Here is an 18076-nt window from a genome sequence, read left to right on the forward strand (position 1 = left end):
ACATCGGACCGCTGGGTCTTAAGCCTGGTGCAGACGGGATACCGCCTGCAGTTTGTTTCGTTTCCTCCTTCCCGCCCTCCTTCCTCGTCCCTCTTCAGGGACCCCTCTCACGAGCAATTCCTTCGACAGGAGGTGCAGACGCTCCTCAGCGAAGGAGCTATAGAGGCGGTTCCGGAAAACGAGAAAGGCAAGGGGTTTTATTCCCGCTACTTTCTGATCCCCAAGGCCAAGGGGGGCCTCAGGCCTATCCTCGACCTGCGAGAACTCAACAAATACCTCGTGAAGTTGAAGTTCCGCATGGTATCCCTGGGGACCATTATTCCATCCCTGGATCCGGGAGACTGGTACGCCGCCCTCGACATGCAGGACGCGTATTTCCACATTGCCATTTGGCCGCACCACAGACGCTTTCTCCGCTTCGTTGTGGGGACTCTTCATTATCAGTTTGCAGTCCTCCCATTCGGCCTGTCCACGGCCCCGAGGGTGTTTACAAAATGCATGGCAGTTGTCGTGGCGCATCTTCGGCGCAACCGTGTCCACGTGTTCCCTTATCTGGACGACTGGTTGATTCGGGGCACGTCGGAACAGCAGGTCAACAGCCATGTCCGCATGATCACCGCCATATTTGCAAGTCTGGGCCTCTTGATAAACACAGACAAGTCCACTCTGAGGCCCACGCAGAAGGTGGAATTTATCGGGGCCGTCTTGGATGCCACTGTGGGCAGGGCCTCGCTGCCTCTGCAACGGTTCCAGACCATGGCGGCGATTGTTCAACGTTTGCGGTCAGCCCCATTGACGTCAGTGAGGACATGTCTAACCCTGTTAGGCCACATGGCGGCGTGCACTTTTGTAACCGGCTACGCTCGGCTCCACATGAGGCCTCTCCAGCTGTGGCTTATCAGTCGTTACAGGCCGCAAAGGCAACCTTTAGACATGTTAGTCACAATCCCCCAGAAGGTCTTAGATTCTCTCGGCTGGTGGTTGGACCAGTCCGTATTATGTGCGGGTCTTCCCTTTCACCCCTCTCAGCCATCGGTATCCCTGACAACGGATGCCTCAGATCTAGGCTGGGGGGCCCACCTAGGGACCCTGCGGACACAGGGCCTGTGGTCCCAGGAGGAGGTGGGGCTCCACATCAACATACGGGAGTTGAGAGCGGTCCGCCTTGCTTGTCAAGCGTTTTGTCATCAGCTTCAGGGTCGTTGTGTCGCCGTGTTCACGGACAACACGACGACCATGTACTATATCAACAAGCAGGGCGGCACCAGGTCCTCCTCCCTGTGCCACGAGGCGATACGTCTCTGGGACTTTTGCGTAGCCCACTCCATTCACCTCAGGGCTTCCTTCCTCCCTGGAGTACGGAACACTCTGGCAGATCGATTGAGCAGATCCTTCCTGTCACACGAGTGGTCCCTTCGCCCGGACGTCGCTCTCTCCATTTTCCGGAGGTGGGGTTATCCCCGGGTGGACCTCTTCGCGTCCAAGGGGAACAGGAAGTGCCAAGCGTTCTGCTCCTTTCAGGGCACGGAGCCGGGGTCGATAGCGGATGCCTTCCTCATCCAGTGGTCGACCCACCTGTACTATGCATTTCCCCCGTTCCCTCTGGTCCACAAGGTCCTCCTGAAGGTGCGCAGGGACAGGGCTCTCGTGATCATGGTGGCCCCGGCGTGGCCCAGGCAGCACTGGTACACCATGCTGCTGGACTTGGCCATAGCCGACCCAGTTCCCCTGCCCCTTCATCCGGACCTGATTACCCAGGACCACGGGACCCTCTGTCACCCAGACCTGCAGTCGCTGCACCTAGCGGCGTGGCTCCTGCGTGGCTAACTGGTTCAGAGCTGCGCTGCTCTACGCCTGTGAGAGAGGTGCTCTTGAGCAGCAGGAAACCGTCCACAAGAGCCACATATTCAGCGAAATGGAAGCGCTTCTCCTGTTGGTGCGTAGAGAGAAATCTCCGCCCTATGGAGATTTCGGTTTCCGAAATCTTAGACTACGTTTTGTCCCTCAAAGGGCAAGGTCTCGCCTTATCGTCGTTGCGAGTCCACCTAGCAGCTATCTCCACCTTTCACCCGGGTGCGGACGGTCGCTCCGTTTTTTCTCACCCGACGGTGTCGAGATTCCTTAAAGGGCTGGAACGTTTATTCCCTAATGTCCGTCCCCCTGCTCCAACCTGGGATCTTAACCTGGTGTTGTCCCGGCTCATGGGACCCCCCTTTGAGCCGTTAGCTACTTGCTCCCTGCTCTACCTCTCTTGGAAAACTGCCTTTCTAGTGGCTATCACCTCAGCTAGACGGGTGTCGGAGCTCCGAGCTCTGGTGGTAGACCCCCCATATACGGTCTTCCACAAGGATAAGGTGCAGCTGAGGCCACACCCTGCTTTTCTGCCCAAGGTGGTCTCAGCCTTTCATATCAACCAAGAGATTTTCCTTCCGGTTTTTTTCCCAAAACCTCACTCCTCAGGCAGGGAGCAGCAGCTCCACTCGCTGGATGTCCGTAGGGCTCTCGCGTTCTACATAGAGAGGACTAAGCCCTTCCGAAAATCCCCCCAACTTTTCGTGGCGGTAGCAGATCGTATGAAAGGTCTTCCTATCTCCTCCCAGAGGATATCCTCTTGGGTTACGTCCTGTATCAGGACTTGTTATGACTTGGCCCATGTCCCTACGGGCCGTGTGACTGCGCATTCTACCAGGGCGCAGGCGTCGTCGCTGGCTTTCCTAGCCCGTGTGCCCATCCAGGAAATCTGTCGGGCAGCGACCTGGTCATCGGTCCACACCTTTGCTTCCCACTACGCCCTGGTCCAGCAGTCGAGGGAGGATGCGGCCTTCGGAACTGCAGTGCTCCGGGCCGCGACTTCTCACTCCGACCCCACCGCCTAGGTATGGCTTGGGAGTCACCTAACTGGAATGGATGTGAGCAATCACTCGAAGAAGAAAAGACGGTCACTCACCTTTGTAACTGTTGTTCTTCGAGATGTGTTGCTCACATCCATTCCACACCCGCCCTCCTTCCCCACTGTCGGAGTAGCCGGCAAGAAGGAACTGAGGAGCGGGCGGGCCGGCAGGGGTATATATAGAGCGCCATGGCGGCGCCACTCTAGGGGGCGACCTGCCGGCCCACTGGAGTTGCTAGGGTAAAAAAGTTTCCGACGAACGTGCACGCGCGGCGCGCACACCTAACTGGAATGGATGTGAGCAACACATCTCGAAGAACAACAGTTACAAAGGTGAGTAACCGTCTTATCTCTTTTCCCAAACTTTGCACTGACGTGCTAAATTTAAAAGTATTTCATTTTCAACTGTTTTAATTTTTTTTTAATTTGGATTATTGTCTTTTTCTCTTGAAGAAAAGGATAGGTAGGAGTGCCTGACTGATCTTTTCTATATCAGCTCATAGCTTATATACATCAGCATTACAGAATCTCCTGGGTTTTGTTTCCCTGTGTTCCAGACAAAATAGGTTCATCACTTTAAACTTTTAGGCTATGAAAACCCTCCTTTCCATTTTTTTAAATATGTAACACCAATAACATAACACGTATAACATATTGCTTTTCTAAACCTTTGCTATGTTTGTTTTACAATGAGTGTACTGAAATTGAATGTACTTGTCTAAGTGATGAGCGTGTAAATGTAGAACATTGTGTTACAGTAGATCTGGGGCCTGGATATGTTATCCATGTGGCATGTTCAAAGTTTGTTCTGTTCCTATTCATATTCAAAGTTTTTCACTTTTTTGAAAATGTAAGTTTCTAGCCCCCCCCCCCCCGTCTGCAAAGGTAATGATCCAAATCTGAACAGAACATAAACTCAGCTTGTAGATAGTCTGAAACTTTGGCTTTGAGAAATTCACAACCACTCTCCCACCCTTCCCCCAAACTCCCAATTTATCTGATTGTGGTATTGACTCTAAATTCTAATGATGACACCTGAAAGGTCAGCATAAATTATTTTATAGCTGATTATTTTGTGGATAGAATAGGGTAGGGCTGTGAGTGAATCCACTTGGGAGGGGGTTTACGAATTGCCGCAGGAAAGGAAATGTAGAGGGAAGAAAGGAGAGACACAAAGTCAGAAAGGAGAGAAAGAAAATGAAAATAGTGAAGAAGGAGAAGGAAAGGCCAGAGACAGCAGTGGTCCTAAAGGAGAGCATGTTTTCCCACTGAGTGATATTGACTGGGATAATACCTTATTGAACAATTACTTTAATTCAAAGTTTTAGGATCCAGTCCTATAATTTACAAGGTGTGGGCGGATCGTTGTGCCTGTAAGAATTGAATTGGACAGAGACATCTACTTGTGTGTTATAAATGTCAGGATCCAGGCCTCAGGCAGATATAAATACCATATTCAGCCTTTGATTCATGTGCTCAGCTCCCTTTGACATCTTCGGAAGAACAGCTGTAGATCAATGGAAGTGTATAGTCCTAAATGTATGCCCAAGCCATATAACTTAATTAAAAGTGCAGAATATGTCTCTTTGCACAAAATGAGTTTGATACTGATTCAGAGTGAGTTAAACGATTTCTGTATGGGTCTCAATCTGTACTGAGCTGTTCACAATGTTAGGATTTTGCTCCTCTGAGAAACTGAAATTAACTCAGAACCCATGTAAAGTCCAAATGAGTGTAAGTAGGAGATATGGATTGAAACTAAATTAAATAAAGTTTTGGAGTAAATATCAGAAGTTGTAACAACGGGGAGTAGCCTCCCTATGAAATTCTGTAACATCTGTGTTTTGAACATTTGAAATGGAGCTGGCCAAGGCAGTCAAAAATGTAGGAACCAATCCATCATTGTTAATGAGATGAGTGAATAGGCCTTTTCAATCTCACATTGCTGTGAAGATCATCCTCTCTATTTAAAGTAAACATGTATTACTTAACCAAAAATACAAACAATGCAATAGCTGGTTGCTAAACTCTAATGGCAACTAGAGTGAAGAAATATTGAGGTAATCAGTTATGATATCATGTGAAAACTACATTTGCTGTTGCGGCAAAAGTTTAAAAAAAACGAGTTTGCTGTAGACCTTCTAATGGATTGATATTAGCTATTGTGTCTGTTATAAGGAATTGAACAGTTGAGTGTAGGAGGGTTGATTCTACTCTCGATTGCACTGGATTAGGTTGAAGTAACTCCACTGAATTTCAGTGGAATTAATCTGACAAAAAACTAGTGTTACAGAGTGGAGTTAGAAATTAATAAAACTGGGCATGATAAAAATACAGAACATAATGGTGGTGTAAAGAAAGTAAATCAGAAGCTCTAGTATAAAAACATAAGCATGGCAAATGAAATTGGAATAAAGAAAGTTTAAAACTGATGAGGAAATATTTTGTATACAATGAATAATTAGCCTGTGGAACTCAGTGCCTCAAGATATTCAGACCAACATTTTAGTAATATTAAAAAAAGAAAATGACATAAGGACAAGGAGAGCATCTCATCTACAGTTACATTAATTATGATTTTTAAGGGGCATTGCCCCAAATCTTTCAGGGCATAAACCAGTTGCTAACATATTGATTGCTATCACCAATAATTGATTGTCTGCTTTCACGTTTCTTGCATCATCCTCTCAGTTATCTGGAATCTGTCCATCATCAGACACAGGATACTGGATTAGATTTGCCACAGGCCTGATCTTCAGATGACATTTTCTGTTTCTTTGTTGCAATTTGCAGTGGATATTAACATTTAAGAAAACTTCGAATGTTTACTTTCTGTATTAAAATGCAGTAGTGGTCATGGGAAATTCCTTTCTGTAATTTCCCTTCTTAAATGCACTCTTAATTGTAAAGCGTGTGTGTGTTTTGAGTCATTATTTAGTACAGAAGGAATAAAACCTGAAAAGTACACTACAGTTTTGGCAAACTATTAAGTTATTTGCTCAAAATGCAGGGAATTATAATTTCACAGGTCAGAGAACATTTGGAAGTTATACATGTTCTGATATTACTTTTGAATGCAATTTTATGATGGCTGTATGAATGTATACTCCATTATCTTGTTGTGATTATGGATTCCTTAGATAATAAGACGTAAAATATAAAGAACAAGTTGGCAAATTGAAAACTATGTGGGTTTTTTTTTGTTTGTTTGGTTGTTTTTTTTTTTTAAAAAGCTGACAGGTACAGAGGAGCACTGGATTTGGACAGACCCTCCCATAGGGGAGGATCTAATAACAGGGGTTCTCTATATCCTAATAAAGAGGAGAGGATAGAAGTTGATAAAATACATGTAGGAACTGAAGAAAAGCAGTCAAATGAAAAAGAATATCATTACACCACATGAAAGCAGTCAGTTAAAAAGTTACACATTTTATAAATGCTTGCTTACAAATGTTAGAAGTCTAAATACTAAAATGGGTGAACTTGATTGCCTGGTATTAAATGAGGATATTGATATAATAGGCATCATAGAAGCTTGGTGTAATGATGACAATCAGTGGGGTACAAAATGTATAGGAATGACAAAGTAAGTTGTGCTCATGGGAGAGCAGCATTATATGTGAAAGAAAACATAGACTCAAATATAATAAAAATCTTAAATGAATCAGACTGTACCACAGAATCTCTATGGTAGTAATTCCTTGCTCTCATAATAAGAATATAGCAGTAGGGATATATTACCGACCACCTGGCCAGGATGGTGACAGTGACTGCAAAATGATCAGGGAGATTAGAGAGGCTTTAAAAATAAAAAAACTCAATAATAATAATAATAATAATAATAATAATAATAATATAATATGGGATTTAACTATCCACATATTGACTGGGCACGTCACCTCAAAACAGGATGCAGAGATAAAGTTTCTAGACACCATTAATCCTGGAACCCACAAGAGGAGAGGCAATTCTTTGTTTAATCCTAAATGGAACACAGGATCTGGTCCAAGAGGTGAATGTAGCTGAACTGCTTTGTAATAGTTACCATAATATGAGTAAATTTAACATCCTTGTTGCAAGGGAAATACCAAAGAAGCCCACCATAGCAGCATTTAATTTCAGAAAGGGAAACTGCAGAAAAATGAGGCTAGTTAAATGGAAATTGAAAGGAACAGTCACAAGAGTGAAATGCCTACAGGCTGCATGGAAACTTTTAAAAAAACACTATATTAGTGGCTTAAATTTAATGTGTACCCCAAGTTAAAAAAGCATAGAAGACCAAAAAAATGCCACCATGGCTAGCAGAGTAAAAGAAGTGGTTAGAGGCACAAAGGCACCCTTTAAAAATTGGAAGTCAGATCCTACTAAGAAAAATAGAAAAGAGCATAAACTCTAGCAAGTCAAATATAAAATATAATTAGGCAATCCAGAAAAGAATTTGAAGAGCAACGAGCAAAAGTCTCAAAAACTAACAGCAATTTTTTTTAAGTACATCAGAAACAGGGAGCTTGCCAAACAGTGGGGCCACTGAACAATTAAGTTTCCAAAGGAGCACTTAAGGAAAATGAGGCTATTGCAAAGAAGCTAAATGAACTATTTGCATCAGTCTTCACTGTAGAGGATGTGGGGGAGATTCCCACACCTGAGTCATTCTACTTAGGTGACAAATCTAAGGAACTGTCCCAGACTGAGATGTCCGAAGAGGTGGTTTTGGAACAAATTGATTCATTGAATAGTAATAAGTCTCCAGGAGCAGATGGTATTCACCCAAGAGTTCTGAAGGAACTCAGATATGAAATTGGAGAACTTCTGACTGTGGTATATAACCTATCACTTAAATCAGTCTCTGTACCAGATGACTGGAGGATAGCAAATGAGATGACAATTTTTTAAAAAGACTCCAGAGGTGATCATGGCAATTACAAGCCCGTAAGCCTAATTTCAGTACCAGGCAAATTGGCTGAAACTATAGTAAAGAACAGAAGTATTAGACACACACATGAACACAATTTGTAGAAGAGTCAACACAGCTTTTGTAAGGGAACTCATGCCTCATCAATCTATTAGAATTCTTTGAGGGGGTCAACAAATATGTGGACAGGGTGATTGTCATAAATAGATAGTTAAGGGTTAATGCCTCTTTTACCTGTAAAGGGTTAAGAAGCTCAGTAAACCTGGCTGACACCTGACCAGAGGACCAATAAGGGGACAAGATACTTTCAAATCTTGGTGTGGGGGAAGTCTTTTGTTTGTGCTCTTTGTTTTAGGGGTTGTTCGCTCTTGGGACTAAGAGGGACCAAACGTCAATCCAGGCTCTCCAAATCTTTCTGAATCAGTCTCTCATGTTTAAAACTTGTAAGTAACAGCCAGGCAAGGCGTGTTAGTCTTATTTTTGTTTTCTCAGCTTGTAAATGTTCCTTTCTGCTGAGAGGATTTTACCTCTGTTTGCTGTAACTTTGAACCTAAGGCTAGAGGCGGTTCCTCTGGGCTATATGAATCTGATTACCCTGTAAAGTATTTTCCATCCTGATTTTACAGAGATGATATTTACCTTTCTTTCTTTAATTAAAAGCTTTCTTTTTAAGATCCTGATTGATTTTTCTTTGTTTTAAGATCCAAGAGGATTGGATCTGGACTCACCAAGAATTGGTGGGGGAAAGGAGGGGGGATGGTTAAATTCTCCTTGTGTTAAGATGCAAGGGGTTGGATTGGTGTTCACCAGGAACTTGGTGAAAAAGCCTCTCAAGGCTGCCCAGGGAGGGGAAGGTTTTGGGGGGACAGGTAGTGTTCCAGACACTGAAATTTCTGGATGGTGGTAGTATTACCAGATCTAAGCTAGTAATTAAGCTTAGAAGTGTCCATGCAGGTCCCCACATCTGTACCCTAAAGTTCAGAGTGGGGGAGGACCATTGACAGTGATCTAATGGACATAGTGTACTTAGACTTTCAGACGTCTTTTGACAAGGATGCTCACCAAAAGCTCTTAAGCAAAGTAAGTAATCATGGGATAAGATGGAAGGTCCTCTCATTGACCAGTAACAGGTTAAAAGACCGGAAACAAATGGTAGGAATAAATGGTCAGTTTTCAGAATGGAGAGCGGTAAATAGTGTCCCATAAAGATCTGTACTGGGACCAGTGCTGTTCAACATACTCATAAATGATCAGGAAAAAGGGGTAAATGGGTTAGGTGTTAAAGTCTGCAGATGAAACAAAATAATTCAAAATAGTTAAGTCCAAAGCAGACTCAGAAGAATTACAAAGGAATCTCACAAAACTGAATGAGTGGGCAACAAAGTCACAGATGAAATTCAGTGTTGATAAATTAAAAATAATGCATATTGGAAAACATAATCTCAACAATACCTACAAAATGATGGAGTCTTTTTGTAGGTCTGATGGACATTGAGTGTTAACACCCAAGAAAGAAAGCTTCGAGTTGTGGATAATTCTTTGAAAACATCAGCTCAGTGTGGAGTGACAGTCAAAGAAGCTAACTATGTTAGGAACAATTAGGAAAGAATAGATAACACAGAAAATAATACCATTACGTAAATCCATGGTACTCCCACACCTTGAATACTGTGTGCAGTTTTGGTTGCCCCATTTCAAAAAAGATATAATAGAGATAGAAAAGAGAAGGGTAACAAAAATGATTAAGGATATGGAACAACTTTCATCTGAGGAGAGATTAAAAAGTCTGACTATTCAGCTTGGAAAAGAGACAGCTATAAAATCATGAATGGTGTGGAGAAAATGAATAAGGAAGTGTTATTTACCCTTTCATGAAACACAAGAACCAGGGGTCACCCAATAAAATTAATAGGCATCAGATTTGAAACAAACCTAAGGAAGCACTTCTTCATACAACACACAGTCAACCTTGTGAAACTCGTTGCCAGAAGATGTTATGAAGGCCCAAACTATAACTGGGTTCAAAAAAGAAATAGATATGTTCATAGGTCCATCAGGATGATTAGGGATGTAACCCCATGCTCTGATTGTCCCTAAGCTTCTGATTGCCAGATGCTGGTCCTAGATGACAAGGAGATGGATCACTTGGTTAATTGCCCTGTTCTGTTCATTCCCTTTGAAGCACCTGGCATTGACCACTGTCAGAAGAAAGGATACTAGGCTGGATGGACCATTTGCCTGACCCAGTATGGCCATTCTTATGTTGTTCTGATTATTCTAAATTACAGCATCTTAGAATTGTTGAACAGCCTCAAGTTTGCAGATTGTCAACTTTATACATTTATAACTTTAAAATGAGTAAACTGATTTTCTTCCAGGTTTGCTTATTTTGTAAATATTATTGAAACTTAAATCAAGACTAAATCCTGTAATTTTTAAAAATGTTTGTGAGACATATTCTAGTTTATATTATATATATATTGTGTGATTTGATATAATTTATTATATGGATATAAAGAGAGAATAAGAACAAGGAGTAATGGTCTCAAGTTTCAGTGAGAGAGGTCTAGGTTGGATATTAGAAACGCTATTTCACTAGAAGGGTGATGAAGCACTGGAATGAGTTACCCAGGGAGGTGGTGGAATCTCCATCCTTAGACGTTTTTAAGGCCCAGCTTGAGAGAGCCTTGGCTGGGATGATTTAGTTCATGCTGGTCCTGCTTTGAGCAGGGGGTTGGACTAGATGACCTCCTGAGGTCTCTTCCAACCCTGATATTCTATGATTCTGTGAATAAATTTTACTGCAGAAGTGCAAGGTAGCAGAGTTAGCTGAGGCTGAGACTCCAGAAACAGTGTTAAAATACAACAAAGAATAATAAAAATCTGTACATTTTAAAAATAAAACTTTACGTAGTTGTATTGAAAGCTAATAAATAAATGACGTTTCTAGATCTTTTAGCCAGAACTGGAAAATATCTTGTCCACACCTTTGCATTCACAATGTTTCTGCAGAAGTTCTTTTCAGAAGTTTAAAGTAGACAGTGATTTATGAAGTATCACTAAAAATCTTATCAGTCAATGTTAATGTTAATAAAGAGGATTAATAGATTCTGATTCACAGGATATGTCCATTTGGATTGTTCCTCAGTTACTGCCCTGCAAAGGTATTTTGTTATTCCTAGGATGAAGCAGAGAAGTAATTTTCCAAGGGTACGGGATACACTTATTCTCAAGTCTGGGTGAAGCACACTGTCATAACACACACAATGTATTTCTGTACAATACTTTTGTACTGAAGAAAGAAATGTTGGAGAAGGGAACTGTTGCTTCCATTTTTGAGCCTATATTCCTAAATTAGGTATCCAAACTACTCTTTTCTTTGACAGTGATAAGATAAAACAAATTTTGATGCACTGTTGGCAGGGAGTGGTCTTGACAGAGAGAGGGAAGGACTCTTCTTTTTTCCCTCTCCTCTCTTATACCTGATGTGCTGCAGGGTACATTGGATCCAATGGAAGTTATGCAAGCAGTCATGTAGAATGAGTCTTTATACGTTACACCTTTAGCCCCGCTTTTGATTTCTTATAACTTAAACAATTCAGATTTCTGTTAGGATGTTGTATATTGTGTTTATATGGATATATTTTCTTTATATGTGAGGAAGTAGGTGTAAAACTGATCAATCTATTTTGCTCAGCATCTGTCCTTTAGTTAAAATTTTAGGTAATGTATTTTTATCATATGCATAAAATAGAAGATGTTAAAAATTGCCTTATTCTTTTATCCCCTGTAACCAAACCAAAGAACTGAAACCTCCAGAGAGAATGAAGTGGGGGAGTCTTCAATGGGTAGAGCATAAACCAAAGGAAATATTCATAGCCACAGTTCTTTGAGCGAGCACAAAAATTGTATTTGGACCATATATATTGAATCTTCTGTATTGGTTGCTCATAGTAGTATGACTCATAAATACATTTCCACCATTATTAACCTAATCAGTGAAATGAAAGTGGAGTGAGCATCTCAACAAGTTATTTGGGTTCTGACCCTGCTGCTGCTCTGCTTATAGAACTCCCATTGTGTTCAGTGAGAGTTCTCTTTGGGAGGGTCTGCAGAAATAGGAGCTTTGATTATAATTCAGCAAGCCTGTGGTATTCCTGTCTACTTATTTAACATGGTTGTATTTATTAAAAGTATAGACAGTAGAATGGCTTGTAAAGAACTGTTATCTGTGTATCTAAATTCCACAGTTCCAAAGCTTGTTTCCTACAAGATCCAGCTTAACTCTAAAAATCCTGACTTTCTAGTTGCTACTGGTTTTTTAACTGTATTTTTTTAAAGTTTCTTTTTACTCTTAAGTTACAGTCAACCTTAACTTCAGCATAATGAAGTTTTAGTCGGGTAATTTGTGTAGATTTTCTTTCTATATTTGAAAAGTTTAGTAAGTTTTGGGAAGCAGGGATCAGATTATCTTTAAGAGCTTCCATGCTCCACAGAACGCTTGGCAACATGAAGCAGCAAAGCTGGGTAGTCAGGAGTATTTGCCCGAGATTTGCCTTTTAGGGTTTACAAAGTCTGTAGGCACTTTGAGTTATGGATAACAGGGCAGCCCTGGAGAATGCACTGTTCTCCTCTCTCCCTTGTGCCATATAACTCTTTACTTGCCACTCACCTGTTTGGAGCAGAAAAACATCTTTGTCCTGGAGTAAGGTGGTGTTATTTTCCTTCCTGTTGGTGATCTATATAAAAGTTCTGCCCGTGCCCCTTGTGGGTGAACTGAGTGAAAATTTTGTGTCTCCTTCCCTCACCCCACCCTATATACGGGAAGGGATGTGGTTTCTTTGGCTTCTGCCTCTCCCATGCTGTGGAAGATGCACTGTTCAATTATTTGCTGATGTCTCCATCACTCCATCCCTTATCATTTATCTATTTTGACTCGGTTTTTTGGGGGGCAGGACCATGTCTGTATCTTTGTCTGTAAAGCACATATTACACTTTGGGTGCTACATGAATAATGGCAATACGAGCAGGATCAGTCCTCAAACCATATATAATGTCTTTAAGACGAAGTGTGTATTTTGTCAAATAAAATGTCCCTGTTGCTAGTTTAACAAATAAGGGAAAAACAAAAAAGAATGACAGTATAAAAAGCCTAGCTAAATGTTGGGAAAAATAACCTACATAATGCAATTATCATTTTTGTATTTAAGAAATTAGGATAGGTATAAAGTTATTTGGAATTAATTTGTTAATTGAGAACTTTTGAAATCATTTCTAATTACTGTCTACATTATTATTTTTTTCTTTCACAGCTTGGGTCCTGTATTTGCTCTGTTTGTACCATTTTTTTGCTCCATTCCAAGGATGCAAGTGACACAAATATTAGGCCAATTTCCCATCACAAACAAGACATTGGTCTATATACTGGGTTTACAGGTACAGTATGTACTTCCTTGTTCACCTTTCATTGAATTAGCAGTGTAGCAGTTTATAATTTTGCATGCCCTCCAGCTAATTTTGTAATATTTCCACTCATACATTATACTTTAGGCCCACATTTTAAAGGTGTTTAGGTGTTGCTGTGCTCAACATTGCAAAGCCTAACTGATTTAGGAGCTTAAATCTCATTTTAAAAATAGTTTTAGGCTCTTAAGAGCTAAGGCTCCTAACTACCTAAATCACTTTTGAAAATGTGTTCACTGGAACTGTACGTGGTGCGTCTTTTGTTCAGTTGGCTAGAAGAAAAGGGGTTGTTGCCCTCGGAAGGGCTTCCCTCTGCAATTGGTACCAGAAATGGAGGAAGGGGAAGGTTTACCTGGAGAGATCAGGAAGTGGCTGGATCAGGTGGGGAGGTCAGCACTGCCTTTCCAGGTGACCAGAGAGGGAGGGCATTGTACTCCAGGCAGTTCCAGAGAAGACTTCTCTGACTAGGGTTGGGTTGACAACACCTACCCTCCTAAACACAGAATCAGAGTGGGCCAATCCCCCTTTTTTTCCTGCTCCCTTAATCCTCATACAAGGGGAGGGCCGGCGGGTCCAGGCTGGAAAGGAGGTCTGACAGCAGCCCTCCCAAACACATGGAAACAATTAAAGAAATAATGACGACTTATACACTACAATTTATTGCTGGTTATTCCCAGATATTTTACCTAAATAAATTTGCTGCCTAATTAAACTACATCCATTGGCTCCTGTGTTTCTTCCAGCATCGCCAGACAATGAGATTTAGTCTTCTAAATCAGTTAGTCATTGCAAAACTGAACATATCAACACCTAAATACCTCAAATAATCTGGGCCCTCAGGCATTATAACACCACTTAAAACACGGGGGACAAATTTGTACAATAGGGATTTTTTATTGCCAGTGACCTACTGTAGTAGGATGAAATGAGCCAGTATGCAAGAGTCTATTTCTGTCATTCCCCAGAAAAAGGTGTAAAGTCTAAATTATGAAATATCTCTGATTTTGCTTAATCTTTTTTACTTTAACAAAAATTCTGATAGCTCAGCCACTGTATTGATGTGACATTAACTGAATTTTTCTTATTTCCTTGTTTCCTGCCATGCGAAGCAGGAAAGAATATATATAACTTTAATGTAACTTCACAACAGGATTCTGCCAGTGTTTGACAGCAGCAAGAATCTGGTTGATTAAAGATTTTGATAGCTATATTTTATTTTCATACACAGCATTACCATTTGACAAATAAAATTGGTAATTTGTCAATAAGAATCTGACATTAAACTTATGTGGAACATAATATCAAAAGCATAAAGAGGAAAATTAATGAGAAAATACTAAGTGTTCAATAGATGAATATAGTAGCCACAAAAAGTTCTAAAATTGAATGGGTGATTTATGTAACAGGAGACTTGCACATTTATAAGAAATGATGCCTATTTATACACATTCTAGAATACTTAAAAATATCTCAAACTACCAATGGAAAGTACCAGTAAATGTATAATACATGGTTAAGTGTGTTTTGGGATGAATAGGCCAGTTTCAGAATACTGACTCATGTCCAGTTCTCTAACAATCCTTCCTCCGTCCTGTCTGTCCTTGAGCACTTGGAGGGTTTTTCTGCATTCTGCTCAAGCACCGCATTCTGCCTTGATCCCTCTGAAACCTTATCTGCTTCTCTCTTCTGCCTCCATCAAAACCATATGAAAAAAACATCTGTCTTTTCCCATCTTAATCACTGGCTTTTGCTTTCTTACCTTAGTTTCCTAACAAATAGATCACTGCTGCTGCCAACCACTCTGACTTCACTCGAACTTTCACTGTTGCGTTCACAACTGCTACTGGCATGCTAAGACTGACGAGCACTCATTTGCCCTTTCTTCACTCATGAATTATGATCTCATCTCAAGTCACCCTTTTTGCAGATAGATTCTGGAGAAAGTGGCCTCATTCTGGCTACTTCTCACAGAACAACCTCCTTTACCAATTTCAGTCTGGTTTTCAGCCCTTTCCTTGCACTGAGGCTGACCTTTTCCAGGTGCTAAATACCTATACCTTAATTCAAATAATGGATCCTCTCTCTTGGGTGGAGAGAGGTGGAGTAACTTCATTTCTTAAAACTTGACCTCCACTTTGGACCACCTCCATGACAACACAATTAAGAGTTGCTCCTTTAACTTATGTTGCCTCCTCTATTTGGGACTCCTTTCCTGCTCCCTCTGAGCTGCTGAGTCATTTCATTTGTTTAAATCTGTCTTTCAAACTTGTTTTTCTCTGTAGCTTATAAACTGACTTCCTGCAAAGCATTATGTTGAACTTAATAATGATAAATGAAAATAAAATGTATAGTATTGTGGGAAAAGAACAGCTGTCAGATCCTGCCTGCTTTTTCCATCTCTTCTAGTTCTGGAGTGTGCCACTGCTATTATGGAACTGAATTTATGCAAAAATGGATGACTCTGACTGTTTACTTTGAGGAGATAGACACAAAGTCCTACCATAATACTAGGGGATAGTAAATCAGAAAACAACATCTGTGTGAATACTAATACCCATATTAAAATCATTACTCTTGTGTCCTCCAGCTTGTAACCTCTGGTTCCTACATCTGGATTGTAGCCGTAAGTGGACTGGTAAGTATTACCGTTTAAAAAATGGTGTGTGATGTTTTAGAGCACTTTGATACTTTTATGTTCCAACCTATTGATGCTCTAAAAATAACCTTGTATCTATTGTAAAAGCATGGAAGTTTTTTATTTTTACTAAACATATTCGTGCAAATTATTCAGTTTCTGAGCAGCAGCAAATTATGAACAATAATGGAAATTAAAATTCTAGTATTAAATTCAGAATTCCTAGGACACTGGTTAGACTGATGCCAAAGACACATTGACAATAGAAGTGTCTTCTTTATAAAGAGTAACCAGACTATCTTGGCTAAAATGTGCAGGTTGGCATCATTTTCTCATTTTAGTGCAGTGTGTGTAGCTTTAGACACATCATGATTAATATTCATACTATAGTCAAAATGTTAATTCTAATAAAGTATTTGTTTATATTTATTCACCCAAGTATTTTGTTATCTGTTTTTAAGAGACTGCAGGCTTTCATTTTAACATTCAGTTCTCTAGCCTTTTCATTGTAATGATGTAAATTCATGTTTTGCCTTCCTTGTAAAATATGTCACCATATAGCAGTAGTAAGAAAGGTGTGAAATAAGTTTCCCCACCTTAGCTCAATAAGGTGTGCAATCTGCCCCTCTGTTACCCTCTTCACCTTAGTTGTTAAGACTGGGACGCATTTAAATGATGATACGGTTTACATTGCAATCAAGATGCTTCTTAAAATATTTTTTATGATCATCCTGTGCTCCCAGAAATGAGACACTGAGATTCTTCTTTGAAGCTTCGTATGTCCTCGAAATTTCTTTAGGAATGACAGCTTTCCGCTGTTAAAATGCTGGCTCTGTGAAATGGCTCTTATGACTCAGTGAAAGTTGGCACCTCTCTTAAAGCGGCTCAGCCTTAGACCACCTAATTTTGAACATGAATAGCATGCTTATGTTCTCGGCATGAACATTTTGAGTCAGGCCTTTTGTTGGTAGATCAGAAATTTGGCAATGACTTATGCTCACAGGTAGGTCCTATCGACTAGAACTTTCAGGAGACAGGTAAGCACAGGCCTAAACATATAAGACGAGCCAGGTATCATTTCCACAGCCGAGTAATCCTGTAACCATTTCCAAAGCCTATTCTAAACTATACTGTGAGCTGGTAGGATGATTGAGCGGAAACGAAATGCAGCTACAGGCAGCAAAATCTGTTCAGCAGTTCAATATTTTAATAAATGTAACTAAAAAAAAAGGTAACATAAGCAAAAAGAGTAACTAACAAACCAAAGCTTCTGAACTCTGGAGATCAGCCCCACCCTGAGCACTTGAGTAAGAAGCTATGACTAAAGCTGTCTTCCTGTTACTCCAGAGGCTCTTTTTATAGCCCTTCCTTTGGCACAGGTGTTCAGGAGGAGGAAAAGGAAGCTGAATTTGACACGTTATGTGCTAGACAGTAGGGCAGTGTGGTTGCACGGTCATACATATCTTGAAGGAAACTTACTGCCTGTTTGGCTTTTGGGTTTTTAGAATACATTATGTAATACTTACCAGAATATCCATTTTCAAAAACTGTACAGTTTCTCTAAACTGAAACAGCTGTAATAAAATGTACTTGTGTGTGTTGCTTCAATTCTTTTTCAGAAACAAAATTTTTTTTTTTAAATTTAAGTTGATCAAGTCTGATTTTCATTGATAGTAAGTTGATAGGACTGAACTGAATTTTCACTGTTAGATTAAACACTTCAAAATATCATTTAACTTTTCATATCATTTTAAGTCAACACCTGGTTTATAGCTGTGAAACAAGTCATTAGTACAAATTGATATTTTTCAGTCCATAATACTTATGCGAGACATGCTTTGCTTGTGTCATCAGCTGAAGGACTGATCAGAAGATCTGTGTTGTAATTCAGAAAAAAAATACATCTCCTGTATTCCAGATGTCTCTTGCATAACATACCCATCACTCCTCTAAATATAGGCAGTTGCTTCCTTTTTTCTTAAAAAAAAAAAAAAAAGAGAGAGAGAGAGAGAGAAAAGTGGTAATTTTGCAGCTCAGAAAAATAGTTGAGAGTAAAATTTTGTTACATTAAATGTAAAGTCTGCATTTACAGTGGTTCATATTTCACCATTTAACACTGCAAAAACATTTTAAAGCATCTATGTGTATATTTCTGCAAAGTATTTAGTATTTTGAT

At 40.4% G+C, this 18076-nt stretch overlaps 1 protein-coding gene across 4 annotated transcripts in view; it reads left to right on the forward strand.

Moving 5' to 3' along the window:
• UBAC2 (UBA domain containing 2) overlaps positions 1-18076 on the forward strand; it is a 181367-nt gene that overhangs the window by 113800 nt on the left and 49491 nt on the right. For all 4 annotated transcript variants that reach the window (XM_030567975.1, XM_030567968.1, XM_030567957.1 and 1 more), the window contains 2 exons: positions 13115-13238; positions 15853-15900. In XM_030567975.1, the coding sequence (XP_030423835.1) occupies positions 13115-13238; positions 15853-15900 (172 nt within the window). The remainder of the gene's footprint in view (positions 1-13114; positions 13239-15852; positions 15901-18076) is intronic.

This window comes from Gopherus evgoodei, chromosome 1, assembly GCF_007399415.2.
Source record: "Gopherus evgoodei ecotype Sinaloan lineage chromosome 1, rGopEvg1_v1.p, whole genome shotgun sequence".
Taxonomy (NCBI): domain Eukaryota; kingdom Metazoa; phylum Chordata; order Testudines; family Testudinidae; genus Gopherus; species Gopherus evgoodei.